At 46.7% G+C, this 21,327-nt stretch overlaps 1 protein-coding gene and 2 pseudogenes across 1 annotated transcript in view; 2 read left to right on the top strand and 1 right to left on the bottom strand.

The window, feature by feature from the left end:
* The window catches only part of LOC107151687 (WT1 interacting protein), a 25,756-nt gene extending 24,003 nt beyond the window's left edge, over positions 1-1,753 (top strand). Inside the window, exon 9 of the mRNA XM_015497070.2 lies at positions 1,660-1,753. Coding sequence (XP_015352556.2) covers positions 1,660-1,753 — 94 coding nt within the window. The remainder of the gene's footprint in view (positions 1-1,659) is intronic.
* Positions 1,754-15,066: 13,313 nt separating this feature from the next.
* LOC125612652 lies at positions 15,067-16,861 on the top strand (annotated as a pseudogene).
* An 874-nt stretch (positions 16,862-17,735) lies between these two features.
* On the bottom strand, positions 17,736-18,700 carry LOC125612651 (annotated as a pseudogene).
* Positions 18,701-21,327: the final 2,627 nt, after the last annotated feature.

Here is a 21,327-nt window from a genome sequence, read left to right as displayed (position 1 = left end):
GCTCTGAGCTGGGGCGGGGTGGGCGTGGACGTGGGAGGAGGGAGGGTGGCCCTGGTCAGTGTCCCGTGGGCCCTGCTGCCGCTTCCACCCGCTCCATCTCACACCCGCCCAGCTGCTGGCCTGTCCGCAGGGGCCGGACCCCCGCGTTGAAGCTACTTCTATTTATTCACCGTCTGTGCCTCCCCAAGCCACTTCCCTCGGGTGCCCTGCTGCCTCCCACCTGCCCAGTCACCAGCTTTCGGTTCCAGGACTCCCTGTGCTCCTGCAGCCTCCTGGGCTGTGGGTCGCTGGGCGGGAAGGGTGGAGAGGTCCGCCTTCTTTGGCCGGGCCTCTCCGCGGGGAGCCACTTTCCTTGGTTCGGAAGGCGCCTGGGACCCCCTCCAAGCGTGCGCCCCGGGGTCGCAGAGGGCACAGGTCGGCTTGTGTTTCCTAAGTGCCTTGCCCGCTGGTGGGTGAGGAGGGTGACTTGTTTTTGTGGGAACATTGTGGGATTTGGCTATGGGGGCTCGAGGGTGTTTTCAGCCACAGTTTCCCCTGCCCTGGCCCCTGGCTTGGGCCTTGCCCCTCCCCACCATCCTCAGCCCCCGGCCAGGACCTCGCGCCCAGCTCCAGCCGCAGGTGGGGGCGAGGAGCGGCCGCGAGGGGGCGCACTGCGCGCCGGCCCGGGAAGCCCCTGTGCGCGCGCGCTGTGTACCAGGCTCCACAACAAACGGATGTGATTTGACTTAAATTAAGTTTTTCCTTTGAGGATATTTTCATTTTCTTTAAAAGAATATAGTTTTCTTGTAAGAACTTGGACTGGGGTGGTTATTTCTTAAAATTACAGCAGACTCACAGAGGTCTTATTTGTATATCACATAGCTAGATTTGGGGGTGGTAACAACATTGTCCTTTAACTATTTTTGTGTAAATTCCTCCAAAACCTCACAAGGTGTGCCTGCATTTCAGAACTTAGTGGGCAAAGGAGGGTGTTGTGTGTCACTGTCTTAAGAGCTGTGACCTCATAAACTGTGTTTTCGGGAATGTAGATTCGATTTTTTTTCTTTGAAACACACATGAGCAGTGGGGCCCAGATTTTTCACTGACCCTTGATGTCGGTCTTACACTTGGGCGGGGATGGGGGGGCTCTGGTCATGATCAACTGTGGTTGGTTTTCATGGACTGTTTTGAATGAATCTGTTCACACACACACACACACACACACAGCATTAGAGGGGAGGTCTCCTTGCTTGTAGAATCATTCATCTGCCAAGATTAAGGTGCTAGGAATCCCAACCGGATGCACAGGAGAGGACAGCAGGGACAGTGACATCCAGTCCCCGAGGCCTGGAGCTGGGAGGCCCCCTGGTGGGCGGGAGAAGCAAGTACATGGAAGTTTGATGGTGGCTAATAAGTTACTTAATGCAGTAATTAAGTTATGAGATATGGAGGTGTCCCTCCAGAGAAGGGGACTTCATCAAAACCAGAAGACTAAATCCCAGGAGTGCGAGGCTCAGTTTCTGGTGTTTGCTTCTTTTGGAGCCGGGTTGCTTTGCTTTCTTGCCAGTTCATTGCAAAGCTTTCTTCTGAGTGCCCTTCTTTGCTTCCCATTTCAAACCTGCTTTGGCCATGGTTTCTCCTTGTCGAAAACTCAGTCCAGCTCTCTTCCTCTGTCTGCAGTGGAGGTGGTCCCTGCTCTTCAGCCGTGTGGGTCACCACTGCCCTCCATGCCCCTCCATCTTGGTTCCATGCTCCCCTGATCCAGGTGGACTGAGTCCCCACCACCTGGAGCCCCCATACTTTGTCAGGATCAGAACCAAGGCCATGCCTCAGTTCAGGGCACCCTGCCCTTTCTCTCTGGGCCCCATATGGCCTTATGTCAGCACTGGTGACAGCCACTGTACCCTACTGCAGAGCCACTGCCTGTGCAGTTTCCTCTGCCTGGAGCCACCGTGCCCAGTGCTCTCGTTTCTCATCACATCCTTCAGATCTCAGACACCCTGAAGTCAGGCTCCAGTTACTACACTCCAGTGACAGAATTTTGGGCCCCTCCAAGTTTATTTAATAAGAGCAGCATCTCCAGTCCATTTTCAGGAGTTATGTTGATTTGGGACTGAGGGAATAGTGTGAGAGCCTGGAAGACGGGCTGGACCCTCCCAGACCCACCTGTCCCTAGGATATCTCCCTGGCAACACCTCCAGCTGTGCCTTTGTTCACACTACTTTCATGTATCTGAGCAATAATTCTCTTGACATCCTTCTCCCCGCTAGGTAGTGAGCCACAAGACAGACAGGCTCTGTCTTGGCCACGTTTGTCTCTGCAGTACCTGGTGTGGGGTTGGTGCTATGGCCAGAGCCAGAGGTGCTCTGCTTAGCCCCGCCCCCTTTGATTAGCATGCCCAAATTTAGTCTGAACTGTCCAGTGAAGGAGCCATAGGCAGCCTACAAAGGCCCAGGAGCAAGGGTTTACACAAATACTATGCACACATGCACATAAAATGTGTGCCCATTTGCCACATGCAATATGTGTACAAGGGTGCCTTAACATGGGGCCTCTGTTCAGCACTCATGCTGTTGCTCTGTGTGTGTGTGTGTGTGTGTGTGTGTGTATGAAGGGGGGGAGAGAGAGAGAAGGAGAGAGATTGAATATTTGAGACAAAATGAGAAGCTGTGAGGGAGCGATCAGGAGATTGGGGGAGAGGATAGGAGACGGAGAGGTTGAGAGGGAGCCTGGGTATTGGAGAGAATGGTGTGGAGGGGGACGGAGGGAAAGGGAGACTGAACTCCTGCAGCGAGGCCAACAGAGCCTGGAAGCCACCCCCTTCCTAAGGGGTGGGTTTCCCCAGAGCCAGGAGATTTGGAAATATTTGGATGGGTTCTCGGCCTTAGTCACTCTGCTCAGGAAACTCCTGCAAATGGAAAAGGCCACCTCCTATAAGTGACCAAAGCTATGGGGTGTGTATGTGTGTGTGTGGCGGCTGGGCCAACGGTGGGCTCTTGGAGCATCCTGGGTCTTGGGCATAAGGTGTCCTCACAGCCCCAGGGTGGGCAGGGTAGTGCTGCCCTCTGAATACACGACTCTCCCACAGATTCTACATCACCTGCCTGAAGTTACCTCTCCCACCCACCTGTCACGGTCACCTGTAGAACAGCCAGGTTGCTCCCCTCCCTGTGCCTGCACCTGGGCTCCTCCTTGCTCTGTCAGCCCTGCAGACCCTGGGCTCCAGGCAGAGAGAGGTCTGACATTCACTTACCCTCTTTGCTCTGGGGTCCCCATGTTCCAGTCGAGGTAGCCGTGCCAGTGAGGGTTTCCAGCTACCTTCAGCCAGGCTCCCTGCCTAGCCCCCGGCCGGGTATTGCCACATGACTGAACTGCATGGGCCTGAGCCAGAATGTGTCCCTGTGGCCAGAGTGGGGCCTTGAATCTCAGCTTGTTCCCGAACCACACTTTCCCACAGCCCTGTCCAGCTTAGCCTCCTCTTTCCACCTCCAACAATTTGTCCAGTCTGACCCTGGGAACTGGGGGGGCTCTAATGTGGGAGACAGCTCTCGTGGGCGGATGTGAAGGACCCCATGGCCAGGTACAGAGCTGGGAACAGAGTCTCCTTTAGAGTGCGGCAGTCAGGGCTGCCTGTGCACGTGGACTGGGGGACCTGTGCCTGCTGACCCAGTGCATGCAGGGGTCAGGAGCCACCAATGATGGGGAGGGGGGGTGCGGAGAGGCCACAAAGCCCTGAGAGAAGACAGCAGAATCCCTGGGGAAGCCTCATTGCTAGGGTCAGTGGGGAAGGGTGGCACTGACCTGTGGTTTGGACAGCTCCTTCCTTCCCACCCCCACTTCCCTTCCTCTTCCTTCTCTGTTCTTGTTTACAAAAACATGAAGGCTTTATTTTACTTGGTCTGACTTCTGGGCTGAGCAACTGGGTGATGTGTGGGAGTGCGAATCTACAATTCTGGTTTGTCGTGGAGACAGGCGGCACGAGGAGTGGGCAGTGGGAGACGTCAGTCCAGAGCTTAGGGGAGAGTCAGGGCCGAGTCAGCACCAGGGAAGGCAGCTGTGGCTAGAAGCATTTGAAGTTGAGAATGAGATCACATGGATGGAGGGTGAGACCAGAGGTGCCACGGAGGGCAGAGGGGACAGTGAGGCTGGGTGGCAGGGAGTGAAGGTCGAGTAAGGTGGTGTGAGAGATGAAGAGGACTCAGGAAGGAAGGAAGCGGTCAGTCATGGGGCTGCTGAGAGAGGAGGAGCAGGGTGAGCAATGGTGTTGGAAAGACGGAGGTCACGGGCCACCAGGAATATGTGACAGCTGCTTCAGTGCAATAATGGCGAAGTAGATCAGAGGCCACTGAGATAAGGGGAGAGAAGGAAGTGGGGGAGAAACTGATTATTCTTGAGCATGTTGGGGAGAAGTACAGCTGCCGATGGGGGCTTTGGGGTTGGGTGAATTCTTTTAGGATATTGTGTTTGTCAGCTTTCTGTTACTGTGACAAATATTTGAGGTAATCAACTTATAAAGAGGAAAAGTTAACTGGGCATGATGTGTGCCCTTATAATTCCAGTGACTCTGGAGGCTGAGGCAGGAGGACTGCAAGTTCAAAGGCAGCCTCAGCAACTTAGTGAGGCCCTAAGCAACTTAGAGAGACCCTGTCTCAAAATAAAAAATAAAAAGGGCTGAAGGATGTGGCTTAGTGGTAAAGTGCCTCTGGGTTCAGTCCCTAGTACCCAAGCCCCCACCAAAAAAAAAAAAAAAAAATAGAAAAGTTAATTTTGACTCACAGCTTTGGGGTTTGGTCCATGATTGATTGGCCCCGTTGTTTGGGGGCTCACGGCAAGGTGGCACATCATGGGCACAGTGCAGGGCAGAACTGCTTACCTCATGGCCAGAGAGCACAGAGAAAGAGGAATGTCTTACTATCTGCCGGGTTTCTGTTCTCGCGACTAAAAGGCTCAGGGGTCACTCCAGTTAAACTGGGCTGACTGGGCTGCACGAAATAACCACACAAGAGACACAAATACCTTTTTTCTTTGGGGTCACCGTGAAGGCTCCTTTGACCTTAAGGGTCCGCAGCAGGAAGAGAGAGCGAGAGGAGAAGCTGTTCACATGAGGCAAGGGGTCAGGTTTCAGGGGGCTGAGTCTGTCTTCATGATGTCCACTGTCAGCAGGTTGACTGACACCTGGGTAGGCCACACCCAAGGGCACAGCAAGAGGAGGGGACATACACTAGGCACTTCCATGGAAGATTCTATCCTAAACAGGGCGAGGGGTTATATTACAAAGGAACAGGTGAGTGTAGCTTCACCATGGGGCTGTAGGAAGGCACACCCATGCAGGAGACACCGACCTGCGCACCTAAGAAGGGTGGGGAAAGCTCTGCCACATTTCTGTGTCTGAGAGCCTCAGCACCCAGCGGGGGAGTGTGACTCAGTCACGTGTAAGGTTGGCCTCCCACAACTATCCCCTCCAGGGGCACATCCCCAGTGACCTGAAGATGTCCTGCTAGGCTCCACTATTCCCCCCCCCCGCCCAGTTCTGGAGATCAAGCCCAGGGGCTTGTAAGTATTGGGCAAGTGCTCTACCATGGAGCTACAGCCCAGCTCTTTTATTTTTTATCAAACATTTTTTTTTTTGAGAATTTTAATATTTATTTTTTAGTTTTCGGCAGACACAACATCTTTGTTTGTATGTGGTGCTGAGGATCGAACCCGGGCCGCACGCATGCCAGGCGAGCGTGCTACCGCTTGAGCCACATCCCCAGCCCCAGCCCAGCTCTTTTAAAAAAATATTTTTTAAAATTTGAGACAGGGTCTTGGTAAGTTATCCACACTGGTCTCAAACTTGCGATCCTTCTGCTTCAGCCCTCTGGGTTGCTGGGATCATAGGTGTGAGCCACAGTGCCTGGCCTAGGCACCATGTCTTCTAGGTTCTACCGTCTCAAAAAGCACCAGGCTGGAGACCCAGTCTTTTATATACATATAATATATTTATATAATATAAATGTATTATATTTATATATTATACATAATATATTTATTTATCTATTTATTTATTTATTTTCATGTGGTGCTAAGAATCAAACCTAGTGCCTCACACGTACTAGGCAAGCGCTCTACCACTAAGCTACAACCTCAGCCCTGAGACTCAGTCTTTCAGATCCCAACTAGAGCAGATGTTGAGTTCTGTGTGAGGCTCTCTACCCATGTCTGTAATTATACCCCACAAGTTTACCTTCCCACCGGACGGTCTTCTCTGTGGGGACAGGGTCTTTGACTGCAGCCTCTTCCCAGCATCTGACCCCTACAGTGTGGGTGAATGGTGGCTAAATGACCGGGTTTCTCCAGGTCAACCTCTTGGAATACTGACAAATACATAACAAATTCTCGGGGAAGGTTGCTGCTATTGCTTAGGTGAATGAATGTGGAATAAGGTATTTCTGCAGTCTGTATGTGGGTCCCTGAGTGTGACTGGTCTGGGTCACTTCAATAGAATGTGTGCTGGCAGGGACACTTGACTCAGCAATGGGGACCTATGTGAAACCACCATGCAGCTGCCTTCATGGTCCCTGCTGGGTGGTCTGATGTCTGGTCTTGAGGTCACAGCACTGTTCCTGCCTGACTCAGCCTGATCACTAGAGGGAGCCCACGAGCAAGCTGTAAGCCCTCAGCCGGTGCCCCCAGGGCCATGTCTGTGCTGGAGGTGGAGATTTGGGTCCAGGGCCCTCTGGGGAGCCTTCTCTGCAAGTCCTCCCTGGGGTACACTGCTTTCTTTTCTGCTCACCTGCCCCTGTGTGCTGCAGGAGCTCATCTTTCCCATCAGTGTTGCCCTCGACCTCCTTTTCCTGTCCCTAAAGCCTCACCTGCCCAACTCTGCTCAGGATTGGGGCAAGACCCTTCCCCCTGCCTTGAGCCAGGGGAAATGTGGGTTTGTTCCTTTATTTATTTGTTTTGGTACCAGGGATGCTTAACCACTGAGCCCAGCCCTTTTTATTTTTTATTTAGAAGGTGTCCCTAATTTGCTAAATTGCTGAAGCTAGTTTTGAACTGGCCTCTTGCCTCAGCCTCCCTAGCTGCTAGGATTACAGGTGAGTGCCACCATGCCCACTGGTTCCTCTTTTTCCTTCTCAAACATAAACTCATTGACATGCAGCAGTCCTGGCCTCCTCCCCGCTGCCCTCACAGGAAGAGTGACTCTTGGGCACATTCCAGCTTTCTCCACTCCAGACCCTCCCTGGACTCAGACCCTGTCCTGTTCCTGCCTGCCTTCAGGAGTCAACTTGGAGTCATGGTTTTACCTTTCGTTTCTATTTTCTCCCTTCCCTTTCCCTCTTTCCTCTCCTCTTCTCCTCCTCCTTCTTCTTTCTTGTTCTGTTGGTGCAGAGGATTGAACCCAGGGCCTTATGTGTGCCAAGCAAATGATCTATCATTTAGAGATACCTGCAGCCCCTTTTTCCAGCGTGTAAGAATGCTCCACATATACTAAGGTTAGAAATTCTACATGTACAAGTTAAAGGAAAAAAGAACATGCCCTGGGTCTACTTCCCAGACTGAGAAATAGCACTTAACTCTTAGCCCCAGTGTGCCCTGTTCTGATCACATCCCTTCCATCAGGAGCAACTGTATTGTGAGTCTTGGCGATCCTTCCTCTGCTTCTCTGTATAGTGCTACCACCCCTGTGCATATCCTTAAACGATTTCTTGTTTAGTATTGAGTGTTTGAGGACTTTATGTTAATTGAAGCATCCTGTGTGTTTTTTCCCCTAATTTTTATTGGTGCATTATAGTTGCACATAATGATGGGATTCATTGTTACCTATTCATACATGCACACAATATAGTGATGTAATTTTTCCAATATTTCCCCCTTTCCTTCCTTCCTTCCTTCCTTTCCTGTTCCCTTACTTCTACTCTACTGATCTTCCTTCAATTTTTTATTTGTTCTTTTTAGATACATATGACATATATGAAATATAACTTATTCTAATTAGGACCCCAGTGTGGCTGTATGTGATGTGGAGTTACACTGGGCATGTATTCATATACGGACCTAAGAAAGTTATGTCCGATTAATTCCACCCTTTCCTATTCCTATCCCTCTTCCTTTCCCTTCATTCCCCTTTAATCTACTAAACTTCTATTCTTCCCTCCTGACCCCCCTGTGGTGTGTTAGCATCCACATATCAGAGAGAACATTCGACCTTTTTTTTGGGGGGGGGGGCTGACTTATTTCACTTAGCATGATAGTCTCCAGATCCATTTCTTCCTTCAGTTTTTAGGAAACACCCCTAAACTTACTTCTCCTTTTTCCTCTCTAGCTTACACATGAGGGAAAACCTACGACCCTTTGCTTTCCGAGTTTGGCTTATTTCACTTAGCATCATGTCCTCAATTTCCATCCGTTTTCCTGCAAATGACATAATTTCATTCTTATTTATGGATGCCTAAAACTCTGTTGTGTATATATCTGTTTTCTTTATCCATTTATCTGTTCAAAGACACCTATGCTGGCTCTACAGCTTGGCCATTATGAATTGTGCTGCTATAGGCAGTAATATGCATGTATTGCTATAGTAGCTGACTGTTCTTCTTTAGGATACAGACAGAGGAGTGGTATAGCTAGTAGCATAGTTGGGAACCTCCAAATTGATTTCCATAGTGGTTTTGTCCTAATTTACAGTCCCAACAACAATGTAAAAGTATTCCTTTTTATTCACGTCATCCCCAGCATTTGTTAGTTATTCTTTGTATCCTTGATGGCTGCCATTCTACCTGGAATAAGATGAAATCTCAGTGCCATCTTGATTTGCATTTCTTTAATTGCTAATTATGTTGAACATTCAAAAAATATATTTGTTGGCCATTTGTATTTATTCTTTTGAGAAGTGTTTGTTTAGTTCATTTGCCCATTTATTAATTGGGTTATTTTGTGTGTGTGTGTGTGTGTGTGTGTGAAATTTTTTGAGTTCGTTACAGATTCTGAATATTAATCCTGTCAGAAAAGAAGCTAGCAAAGATTCTCTTCCATTCTCTGGGTTCTCTTTTCACGTTCTTATTGTTCTATTTGCTGTGCAGAAGCTTTTTAATTTGATGTCATCCCCTTTATTAACTCTTGACATTTTTTCCTGATCTTTAGGGGTCCTATTGAGAAAGTGGTTGCCTGTGCCTATATATTGGAGTGTTGACCCTACATTTTCTTCTAGGAGTTGCTTAGTTTTTGGTCTAATTCCTGTTTTTGATCCACTTTAGTTTTTGTGCAGGGTGAGAGATCAGAGTCTAGTCTCATTCTTCTATATATGGATAACCACCATTTGTTTAAAAGGCTGTCTTTTCTCCAACTTATGTTTTGGGGACCTTGTTAAAGATCAAGTGACTGTATCTGTGGGGTTTGTCTCCTTGTCTCCTATTCTGGACCATTCATCTATGTGTCTGTTTTTCTGCCAAAACCATGCTGTTTTTGTTACTGTAGCTCTGTAGTATAAGTTGAAATCCGGATTGTGATGTCTCCAATTCTTTTTGCTCAGAATTGCTGTAGAGAGTCTTTTGTTCTTCCAAATGAATTTTAGGACTGTTTTTTTCTAGTTCTGGGAAGAATGTCATTGGTATTTTAATGGAGATTGCCTTGAATCTGTATATTGCTTTTGGTAGTATGGCCATTTTAACAATGTTAATTCTACCAGCCCATGAACATGATGGGGAGGGTCTTCCCATCTCCTGAGGTCTTTTTCAATTTCTTTTTTCATTGTAGAGGCAGTTCACCTTCTTGGTTAGATTTATTCCTAGGTGTTTTTTTTTTTTTTAGGCTATTGTAAATGAAATTGTTTTCCTGATTTTTTTCTCAACAGATTCAATATTAGTGTATAGGAAAGCTGTTGGTTTTTGTATGTTGATTTTGTAACTTGCTACTTTGCTGATTTTGTTATTAGTTCTAGCCGTCTTCTGGTGGAGTGTTTTGGATCTTCTAAGTATGAGATCACATCATCTGCAAACAGTGATAACTGGCTTCTTCCTTTCCTATTTTTATCACTTTATTTTTCTTCTTTTACCTAACTGCTCTGGCTGGAATTTCCAGAACTATATTGAATGTGAGTGGTGAGAGTGGACATCCTTATCTTGTTCCATATTTTAAAGGAAATGCTTTTAGTTTTTCCCCATTTACTGTGAGGTTGGCTTTGGGTTTTTAGTATGTAGCCTTCATGATGTTGAGGTAGGCTCCTTCTATCCCTAGTTTCTTCAGTGTTTTTTATAACAGGTGCTTAATTTTGTTGCAAACCTTCTCTGCATCTATTGAGATAACTAAGTGATTTTTGTCCTTAATTCCACGGTAAGGAATTACATTTATTGATTTGCATAATTAAGCCATCCTTGCATCTCTGGGATAAAATCAACTTGATCATAATGTACAATATTCTTTTTTGATTTTTTTTTAGTTGTAGATGGACACATACCTTTATTTTATTTATTCATTTTTATGTGGTGCTGAGGATGGAACCCAGTGCTTCACACATGCAAAGCGAGTGCTCCACCGCTGAGCCACAACCCCAGCCCATAATGTACAATATTCTTAATATGTTGTTGAATACAACTTGCTAATAATTCATTAGGGATTTTTGTATCTAAGCTCATCAGGAATATTGGTCTGTCATTTTATTTTCTGGATGTGACTTTATCTGATTTTGGTATGAGTGTGATACTGACTTCATAGAATAGATTTGGGCATGTACCTTCCTATTCCTGGAATAATTTGAGGAGCATTTGCATTAGTTCTTCTTTAAAGGTCTGGTAGAGGGCTGGGGATGTGGCTCAAGCGGTAGCGCGCTCGCCTGGCATGCGTGTGGCCCAGGTTCGATCCTCAGCACCACATACAAACAAAGATGTTGTGTCCGCCAAATACTAAAAAATAAATATTTTTTAAAAAAAAAGTCTGGTAGAATTCAGCTGAGGCTCCATCTGGTCCTGGGCTTTTCTTTTACTGCTTCTCATTGCTAGTTTCTTGGAGAAACTTTTTGGAATTGGCAGCACCCAGGACTCTATCTTCTCCTGGATGAGTGCCGTCAAGGGTGAATTTTGGAATCTGCTTCTTTTTTTTTCTTTCCCCTTCGATTCACGTTTTTCCACAGGTGAATGGTAAGGGTCACACCCCAGGGGCAGTGGCAGGAAAGGCACCAGGTGAGTAGGAAGTTCCGACTCTGGGCTGCCTGAGCTCTGGAGAGAGAGGGGGGCAATCATGTCTGGGCAGGACAACCTCAATAAAACCTCGGGACATGGGGGCTGCGTGCAGCCTCCCGGTGATCTGTCGGAGGGTAGTGTGCCCTGACCCACAAGGAGGGAACATGGACACGGACACGGAAGCTCTGTCCTTTTTTCCAGACCAACCTGTGAGTATAGTCTTTCTCTGGACGTCCTGGAAGTCCTTATCCACTTCTTGGCTCTGTGAGTCGTTCTGGTGAATAATCAAACATGAAGAGGTTGTGGGAGCCCCCGGATTTGTAGCTAGTTTGTCAGGGGTGTGGGTGGGCTGGGTCTCCAGGTGTGGCTGGAGTGAGGGGGGTCTTGTGGAAGACTTTGTTCTTAAGTCTGCTTTTATCTGTGGAGTGTGTGGCACTAACTCCGTGTAGTTAGGGTCAGGATAAGATTTCAGGACCCCGTTGGGGGTGAAATAGGGCACATTATATGCATAACCATCACTGTGTGTGCCGGGGTGAGAGGCTTGGTGTGTGTGTGTGTGTGTGTGTGTGAGCACCGAGGTGTGTGAGTGTGTGGGTCGGATACCCCAAGGGGCGTATGTGCCATTGTGAGTTTGATGGGGCCCATGAGACTTGGGAGCCTGTGAAGCTGTGTTTGGAGTCGCTGTGGTTATATGAGTGTGATTGTGTGGTTGTGTGGTTGTGTGGTTGTGAGTCTGCCTGACTCTGCTGGTGTGTGTGTGCCAGGGCTGAACATGGGAAGGTGGAGATCTTTGGGAGGTGGGTGACATGGTGCTGAATGGTGGGAAAGAGCCTTCAGGGCTGGGGGACTCTTCCTGACATTGCATGATTTGGTGACAGTCTTCAGGGACATTCACCTAAACCAGACTCTTGGCATGACAGACCAAGGTCTGAGGGATGGGTGGAGGGAAGAAGCACTCACTACATGAGTGCATCCTGGGGACAGAGAACTGCGGAGGACGACAGATGAAAGGGGTCGGGCCCATGAGCGTGGCCAGGTGGGCCCAGGTGAGTGAGCACGGGCCAGGGAAGCTGGACAGCTGCCCCACGACACTTGTTTATCTTCCTACTCTGGGCCCTAGAGCATGGCGGGCATCTTCCCCAGGCCCTCCATAGAGGGGAGGGTGAAGAGGGCTGGGAGGCTCCCTGAGGACACTTTGGCACCTTGAGGCTTGGAGGTGTGTGCTCAGAGTGGTCTTCGTGTACCTGTCCCATACTAATTTGTGATGAGCACTCGCCTGTCCCTTCCCGTGGCCCCCACCCAATGCACACACTCATCCACCACTGCTGTGCGGCTGTCACAAACACCCACTGCACACCCTGGACACGGTGGCTCACATAGCTGCCTCACAAACTCCTCTACACCTGCCTGAGGTTACCTGCCACACAGGTAACTCACCTGCAAGACATCACCAGAACACACGCTTGTCTATGCCAACGTGGGAGCGGGGAAAGGTTTGCATCTTCAGCTTCGAGGATCCTGGGAATGGTGGTGGCCAGAGGCCAGGGAGGCGTTGAGCCAAGAAAGTAGACAAAGACTTCCAGGAACTCGCGGCCAGGCTCGTGGCTCTGCCTGGCTGAGGTGGTCAGCTTGGTGTTGCTAATGATGAAAATCCCAGGTGAGGACAGCCAGGGGAGGGAAGGGGTATTTTGGGTCACCATTCCAGAGATTTAGTCCCTGGCCAGCCGACTCCATTTCTGGGTTCCAAGGTGAGGCAGAACATGGTGGCAGGAGGGCCTGAGGGAAGGGCGCTGCTCTGCCCGTGGCAGCAGGAGGCAGAGAGAGCAGGGGAAGGGGCCACAGAGAAAATGAACCCTTGTAGATTGTGCTGCCAGGGCCATCTCCTCGGCCCTGTCCCCTGCCTGTATTACCACCTCTCAGTCCATTCAAACCAGGATGGACTAATAGGTGACAGCTCTCATAATCCAATCATTTCACCTCCAAATATTTCTGTGTGAACACAGGAGCTCTGGGGGACACCTCATATCCCAACCATGAGGCTGGCCTGGTCCAGCTCTTAAGTAGAGGTGGACATGGGCCTGAGGGATGGTCACATGGCCAAGCTGTGTGGGTCTCAGCCAGGAACTGTTGTCCCCAAGGCCACTCTGGAAAGCAGATCCTGCCACACAGACTTGGGCTCCTTCCCTTGTACTTCCTCTTAGCTGTCCCCACTCAGCCCAGCTCTCCTCTCGCGTCCTCCACTGCTGTGGGGTAGAAAAGTCACACTGACCTTGGGGAGCAGAGCTCCATTGGCTGGGCTGCTAGTGGGAAGGATGGGTTTTCCAAGACACAGACACGGTGGTAAGCTGAGCAGTGGCACCTGGGGACCCTGGAGCAATGTCCCCCCAGCATTTGGTTGATGCTGGAAGTCAGTCAGCTGGAAGAGGTGTGATGGCACTTCTTGGGGGCAGCATTTTTCCTCTCTGTCCATGCAACTTTGGGATCTAGAAGCCTTAGTTCATGAGATACTTCTACCAGGGGACACGGGAACGATTCTGTTAAAATCAAAAGTTGAGAGCACTTCCTGGCCACGTTGGTGTCCTCACCCCAGTGGGCAGGCAGAGAATCTGTTGTCATGACTGGTGTGACTAACCTTGTTCATCAAGGGGAAATGAGGTGACTACCACACAATGGGGACAAGAAGGATATGTGTGGAGTGTCAGAGATCCCCATGGCACCATTTAGAACTCCCTTAACCTGGGGTGATGTTAACGGAAAGCTGAGACTCTCCACTGCAGACAGGACTGGTAATGGCCCCCTCCTTCTGGGACAAAGGTTTGGTCTCTCATTCAGGGAGGGATATAGTGAGTTGTGTATAGTGAGTTGTGTTTGCTCTGGGAAAAGAGGGTATGAAATGGGATAGTGGAAAAGGCAGTAGGAAATATGATCCTAAGTGCTAGCTATGGAATATGAGGATTTGTAGAAGTGGGCTGTGGTGGTTATGAGTATTTCTTTCTTATTTTGACATGTATATGTTTGTGTGCATGTATTTTTTTAAACTATTCCCTTCTCTCTTTCTCTTACCATTCACTATAGGATATGTAATAGTGCCAGGTGCAGTGGTGCACGCCTATAATACCAGTGACTCGGGAGGCTGAGGCAGGAGGATCTCGAGTTCAAAGCCAGCCTCAGCAACTTAGTGAGATCCTATCTCTAAGTAAAATACTAAAAAGGGCTCAGGATGTGACTCAGTGGTTAAGTGCCCCTGGAGTTCAATCCCTAGTACCAAGGAAAAAAAATTGTAATAGTATATAATTTTTCCCCTTTTCTTGGTGCTGGGAATTAAACCCAGGGCCTTGGCTACGCTAGGCAACACTCTGTCACTGAGCTATATCCCCCAGGTCCCTGGTTAATCTTTTTTTTTTTTTTTGGACAGGATCTCCAGGCTGACCTTGAACTCCTAGGCTCAAGCAATCTTTTTGTCCTAGCCTCCTGAGTAGCTGGGACTATAGTCATGTGCCACATGCCCAGCCCCTAGTCAATCTCATGTCTCAGTAGGTAATAGGGTATCAAGGATGTAAATCATTAAGGAGAATGGACATCATTCATCAGGATAAACGGACTTGGCGCCCTATTTGGTGACTTACTGCATTTTCAGTTCTACAAGAGACAGTTGATCCTGAAGGTGGAAGCATAATTTCTGGGATCTCTGGAAGCTAAGCATGGTTGCAGGAGGTGTATGTGAAGGCCAGATTGTCAAGAGTGGCCTCTGGTGGACTTGTGCTGGACTGGACCTCCCTCCTTTTTTTTTTTTTTTTTTTGGATACTAGGGATTGAACTCAGGGGCTCTCAACCACAGAGCCACATCCCCAGCCCCTTTTTGTATTTTATTTAAAGCAGGGTCTCATTGAGTTGCTTAGCACCTTTCTTTTGCTGAGGCTGGCTTTGAACTTGCGATCCTCCTGCCTCAGCCTCCCAAGCTGTTGGGATTATAGGCATGTGCCACGGTGCCCAGCCATGCATAGTTCTTGACTGGTGTCCATCACATATCCTCATGTGAGATTCGGAAGCCAAGCGTGGAGCAGCAGCCACATTTCTGTGCTCGGAAGGTTGGTGCTGGGCACTGCACTGTGGCTCCTCCTCTGTCTCACTCGATGTTAAGTCAGCTGAGTCTCCAGTTCTTCTGGCGCCTGCTAGATCTCCTCCTTCAGCTTTCCCCAGCCCTCACCCTGGCCACCTGGCTGCTGACCGCAGACCCAGCACCAGAGGCAGAAGCAGCAGCCTTACATGGACTGGCTAAGCAATTGTCACCGTGGCACAAGGGTGAATCCCTGTAATAAATACCTCGTTCTGTGTCATTCCTAGAGATTCTGTTTCACTGATCAGCCCAGGAGGATGTGGTTCCTGATCCTGAGATAAGTGGGTATGAAGAAGATAACAGCTTCCCTTGGAGCAGACTGAGGGGGATAGCAGGCCCTAACAGGAAGGATGCTGTAGTTTAAATGTGGGTCCCTTGCGTAGTACTTGATGAGACTTAATTGCCACTGTACAGTGGTTAGAGGTAGGACCTTGAAGAGGTGTTTAGGTCTTGAGGGCACTGCTCTTATGAATGTATCAGGGCCATTGTTAGGGGAATGGTTTTTAAATTTTTTTAAATTTATTTTTTATTGTGGGACTGGGTTTTTTCCTCTTGTACTTTCTCTGTTTGTTTTGCGCCTGCCATGCCATGCCTTGTATTAAGGCAGCAGGAAGGCCATTATCAGATGAAGGCACCTTGATAATAGGACACTCAGCCTCAGAACTGTGAGCCAGTTTTATTTTTCTCCCAGAGAGGCACAAGAAAGAGGGATTAGCCATGTTATTCCTCATCAAAAAGGTGATCAGCGCCATGACAGACCGAGGGGCCATTTTTCCCTATAGCCCAGCAGTGTTGGCCAACAGGACATTTATACCTTGGGCAGACAGACAGGCATGGGCCCTTCTAGCGGACAGCTTGTACCAGGAGGAGCAGCAGCAAAAGCTAAAGAAGCTCTTACAAACATGGGTGAAGTTTTGAAAGCTGCAGGCCGTGACTTCAGTAATGTGTTCAAATAAACTGTTTTGCTGGCTGACATAAATGACTTCCAACATATTTCAAGAGCCATTTTCCTGCTAGAACTGCTTACCAGGTTAGCTGCTTAACCCAAAGGAGCATGCGCTGACATTGAAGTGGTGGCTGTCCAAGGACGTCTCACTTTAAGTGAGCACAGTGTTCTCGTTCTCATCGTGTCTTTGTTTGTTTGTTTCATTATAAAATTTTTATTTAAACAATTGTTACATGCCAATAATAATACAGGGTTAAGTGGTAAGTTAACAACTGAGAAAACGAAAGAAGAAAAACACCATTATTGTGTTATAAAATACAGCATTCAGCACAGCAAATTAAAAAGTCAGGATACAGATGCCTATGCTATCATATAAACTAAATAGCCCAATACTGTAAGTCCAAAGAAGCAAAGAAAGGCAGAAATGAAAAGAAGTTGGGTGGCGGGGCAGGGAGGAGAAGAAAACAGAAGGCAGAGTATGGAGAGCCTTTTACTCTAGTGTACCCAAAGTTAAGCGTGGAACTAAAAAGTCTGTATACTTAAAAAAAGTGTGTATAAATTATATGAACTGCAGTTTTCATAAAAGTCAAAATGAGATCTGCATAGGACAAAAGATATGCCTAAGCAACATGTCATATTTGCACAAGGCCACTGAACGTCATGAATATTAGTAACAATTGTAAAAGCTTAATTCTACGGCAGACTGAGTGAAGATGAAGACTTCAATTTGGTATTTTATAAGCCCAAGATTGTAAACTACTCTTATTATATAAAAGCTGTAAGGATATATAGTTTTTTTGTGTGTAGGAGGAACTCTTGTGCTTCTCGATGGCACATTATCTACTTTCTAATATGTGAAATTAATACAGACATTTATGAAAGGTTGTGCAAAAGTACTGTATTTACAAAAATAGCACAAAAGTGAATTCAACAGTCGATGCACATGCATTCTTCATTCACATCCTCAACAATGAAAGGTATTTAACACTACAAAACTAAATAAGAATACTAGCTTCAATGGCAGCTGTTAAGCACTGAAGTCATGTAAGTTACACCAGAATGGGCAAATATTGCCCAAATAAAATTCTATTGTTAAAGCTGAAACAGGTTTAAGGCCATTCAAGTTCAAGCACAGTTATACAAATCTTTCAAGGCCCCTCGTATTTTCATTTGAATTTGTGATCTTTCTTCAAACCTGTGGTCTTAAACTTCTGTTTGACAAAATCCAGAAGGAAAATACAGAAGAAATCAATACAGAGGTTACATTAAATAAGAGTAACATACACAGCTATTATTAAGATAATCGAGGAAGGCAAAACATTAAAATTGTAAAATTTGCTTATTACTTGTGGGAACCTTTATTAGGAGTTAGGTGATATATACAAATATTTTCAAGTAGATTACTTATGTTGCTCTAACATGTCCTTTTCATCAGTGCACTGTTAAAACCAATCAAAACCTCTACACATGTATATTCCAGCACATACTATGGCTACCTGCAAAGCTGCCAGTCTCATTTAAATGACGTAGTGAATGAAAAGAATAAAAGGTGGATAAGTAACATATGAGGAGAAATAATGGGAATTAGAAAATTCATGCAGATCAGCTCTTTTAATCAGCCAGCCAGCTTGCTAGCAACAAGGGATGGTTTCCGTTGAGGAAGGTCCTAGGGAGTAGGAATATGGTCACCAGTGACCTCTGTCTTATCCGGGGCTGCAGTGGGAAGTTGCTTGTTCTTCATCTTTGCTTTTGCATGTTGCAGTCCCCAGAATCAAAATATTTTTGCCCTTTCTGCAATCGTTTCCTTAAAAAATCTGAGCCTACAGGCTTTTGTCCCAGGTGAAGATACCTTGCTTTTAATTTTGCTTCTTCAGCTTTCTCTGGACGAGTCACTTTATCTTCCATTTCCTTCTGCTCCTCCCTCTGCCTAGCTGTGCTCCTCTGGCCCAGTGCAACCGAACACTTCCTCATCGTTCTTTAAATGAGAACACATGATGAGTGTAACGCCACATCATGTACAACCACAAGGATAGGAAGTTATACCCCATGTATGTACGATACGTCAAAACGCATTCCACTGTCCTGGGTAACTACAAAGAACAACAACAACAAAAAATGAATTCACATCTTGATTTTTGCAATTGATATCGGAAAAGTGTATGTGTAACTAAAATATCTGAAATTATCATGAAAATACCACGTCATAGAGGGATTTGACATAAATTGATTATAATATAATTGAACTGAATAATGAATGCAGTTACTGATGCTATAACTCATTGCTGAATATGGGAGAAGAGATGCTCCCTACACAGTCACTCAGATGAATAAAAGGATAGGGCAAATAACACAAAGGAAAAATGAGTCATTATTCCTGAAAAATATTAAGGAGCAAACCTAATTCAATGAAATCCTATTACTTTAATGATGTGAAATATTTAGTTCTCATGTTAGATATGGGATTCTGCTTTTACTTCAGTTAAAGTAAATATTCGATCTTGAATGGTAGAAGTAAAGGAGAAGTAAAGTGGACCCAAATTTTATACAGATACTATTTTCTAATGGAAATAAAAGACATGCAGATTTTTTAAAAAGAGAACTGTGAGCCAATGAAAATTTTAATCTATATTTTAATTTTAATTGATATATAACAATTGTACACATTTATGATGTATGATGTGACATTTCCATGTATGTGTACAATGTGTAATTATCAGATCAGGGAAATGGGCATCTATGTCACCTTAAAGATTCATTACTACTTTGTGTTGGGAACATTCAAAAATCCTCTTGACTGGCTGTGGTGAAATATTCAGCCAATAATTTTCTCTTTTGATTGATGCATAATAATTATATAGAATCGTGTTTCATTGTGGCATATTTGCCACATACATATAATATGCTTTGATCAGTTTCATTCCCCAGGATCCTCCCTTGCTGTTCTTCCTCCCTCCCCCTGACTTTCTTCCTCTACCCTACTGGCCTGTCTTCCATTTTCATGAGCTCCTTACTCCTTTTTTCTCTCTCTAGCTTCCACATGTGAGAGAAAGCATATGGCCTCAGATTCTCTGAATCTGACTTATTTTGCTTAACATGATGTTCTCCAGTTCCATTCATTTTCCTGCAAATGACATAATTTCATTCTTCTTTAAGGCTGAATAAAACTCTATTGTGTATCTAGATCACATTTTCATTATCCATTCATTTCTTGTTAGACAGCTAGGCTGGTTTCATAGCTTGGCTATTGTGAATCGTGCTGCTATAAACCTGGATGTGTGTATTGCTATGGTATATGCCGACTCTAATTCTTTTGGGTAAATACAGAGGACAACCAATAAATTTCTGTTCCTTTTTATGAATTACCCTGTCTCAGGTGTTATGTTGTAGCAGCACAAAACACACTAAGGCAAAGGTCAAGTTCAACTATAACAAGAAGGGGAAGGAAATATCCCCAGAACAAGCTAGAGGACACTTTGCTGATGGCAGCCTCATTTCTGGAAGATGTAATAGAAGTATTTTGAGAGTTTTGAGAAGGTTAAGGTCAGAAGAGAGGATGTGAACTAATAGGAGGTGTAGGTCAGAAATCCAGCCACCGTGAGTGAGCCTGGGAACTGTCTAAGGTGACCGAAGACAACCATGGATATGGGGGTGAGTATTCCTGGCAGAGGAGCCTTGGCACTTCTTGGGATGCAGCTCCCCAGAGCTGAGCAACGGGGTAAGTTATGTATGTCCCCCACTCTCTCCAGCTGTCTTCAGCCCTTCTTTTGGTAAGGTGGGCTGCTTAGTGTGTGGGTGGAGAGTGGTAGGACTGAGTGCAGAAGGGAGACATTTTTCCTGCACCCCCATCATGGCTGATCTCAGAACTGACATTCTAGGAGGAGAATAGCAATTCTGGGGGTTTCTCCTTGTGACCAGCAGCACAGAAAAAGGCCCAGAGAAGATCCAGGACCAGAGAGCATCCCGTGCTAAAGCAAAGAGACCATCAAGAAGGACCTGTAATAAAGAGCTAGTGTGAGGTCATCCCTTGTGTCAAATATTTGAACAGGAGGTAGCTCTGGAGCTGTGGAGGGACTGAGAGAGGATTTAGCGCAATACCCGGTTGCTGTTAGAAAGGTGAGTGCTGGAGGATAGAGAGGGAGGAGGGGTTGGGGAGATGGCTCCTGCTGGGGGCTGGTCTCCAAGTGAGGGTGATCAGCAACAGGTAAGTGGCAGAGGAGTCTGTGTGAAGAGCAAGCAGGATGAGCCAGAGGAAAGATGCATCAGGGATACAGGCCTTGCTGAAGACTGACAAGTGTCTGGGCACTCCTGAGAATCCAGGTCCCTAGAACTCCCAGATATGAAGTTTGCAAGACAATGAAAGACAGCTGGGCATGGTGGCATTTAACCGTAATCCCAGCGACTTGGGAGACTGAGGTAGGAGGATCAGCCTTGGTTGAGACCCTTTCTCAAAATAAATAATAAGGATTGGGGATGTAGCTCAATGGTGAAGTGCCCCTGGGTTCAATCCTTGATACCAAAACAAAACAAAACTAACAAAAGACAATGCAATATGATGTGACAATGCAATATAACATGACACAATAGAGCAGAACCCAGCGTTATTCAGCCGTAGCAGAACATCGATGAAGGTCTGTATGGGAGAGAGAGTCATGGGGCAGGCTGACTAGATCTGCTTCCCTCAACCACATCACTAGATATCTAGCCTTTAGTCACCCACATTTTTGTGATAGACCAAATCCTGATTGATCAGAAGTCTGCATTGGCCATCCCTTAGACCAGTCCTTAAGGGCTATGATACTACGGTCTGCTCCTGTATCCAGCAATCCCACAATAGATTTACCTTCTATGCTTAATTCCAAAGTGGGGCGATTGCTCATATCTAGTGACAAATAGGCACAATCCCCTCCAGTGGTACCAGCAGGGAAGTGATTATGTAAGCTAGGCAAAATTAGTAATTGAGCAATCCGATCCCCTGGGGAGATAGACACAATGCCCTTTGGAGCCTCCACCATAACCTTTACTGCCCCTACAGTATCAGGGCTAATGACTCCGGGAAAGACATGAAGACCTTGTAAGATAGAGGATGCACGTCCAATTAGCAAACCTACAGTGCCAGGTGGTAAAGG

The sequence above is a fragment of the Marmota marmota genome, unplaced genomic scaffold (assembly GCF_001458135.2).
Source record: "Marmota marmota marmota unplaced genomic scaffold, marMar, whole genome shotgun sequence".
NCBI classification, from domain to species: Eukaryota; Metazoa; Chordata; class Mammalia; order Rodentia; family Sciuridae; genus Marmota; species Marmota marmota.
Note: the sequence above shows the minus strand (reverse complement) of the source record. Positions and strands in the feature narration are given on the sequence as shown.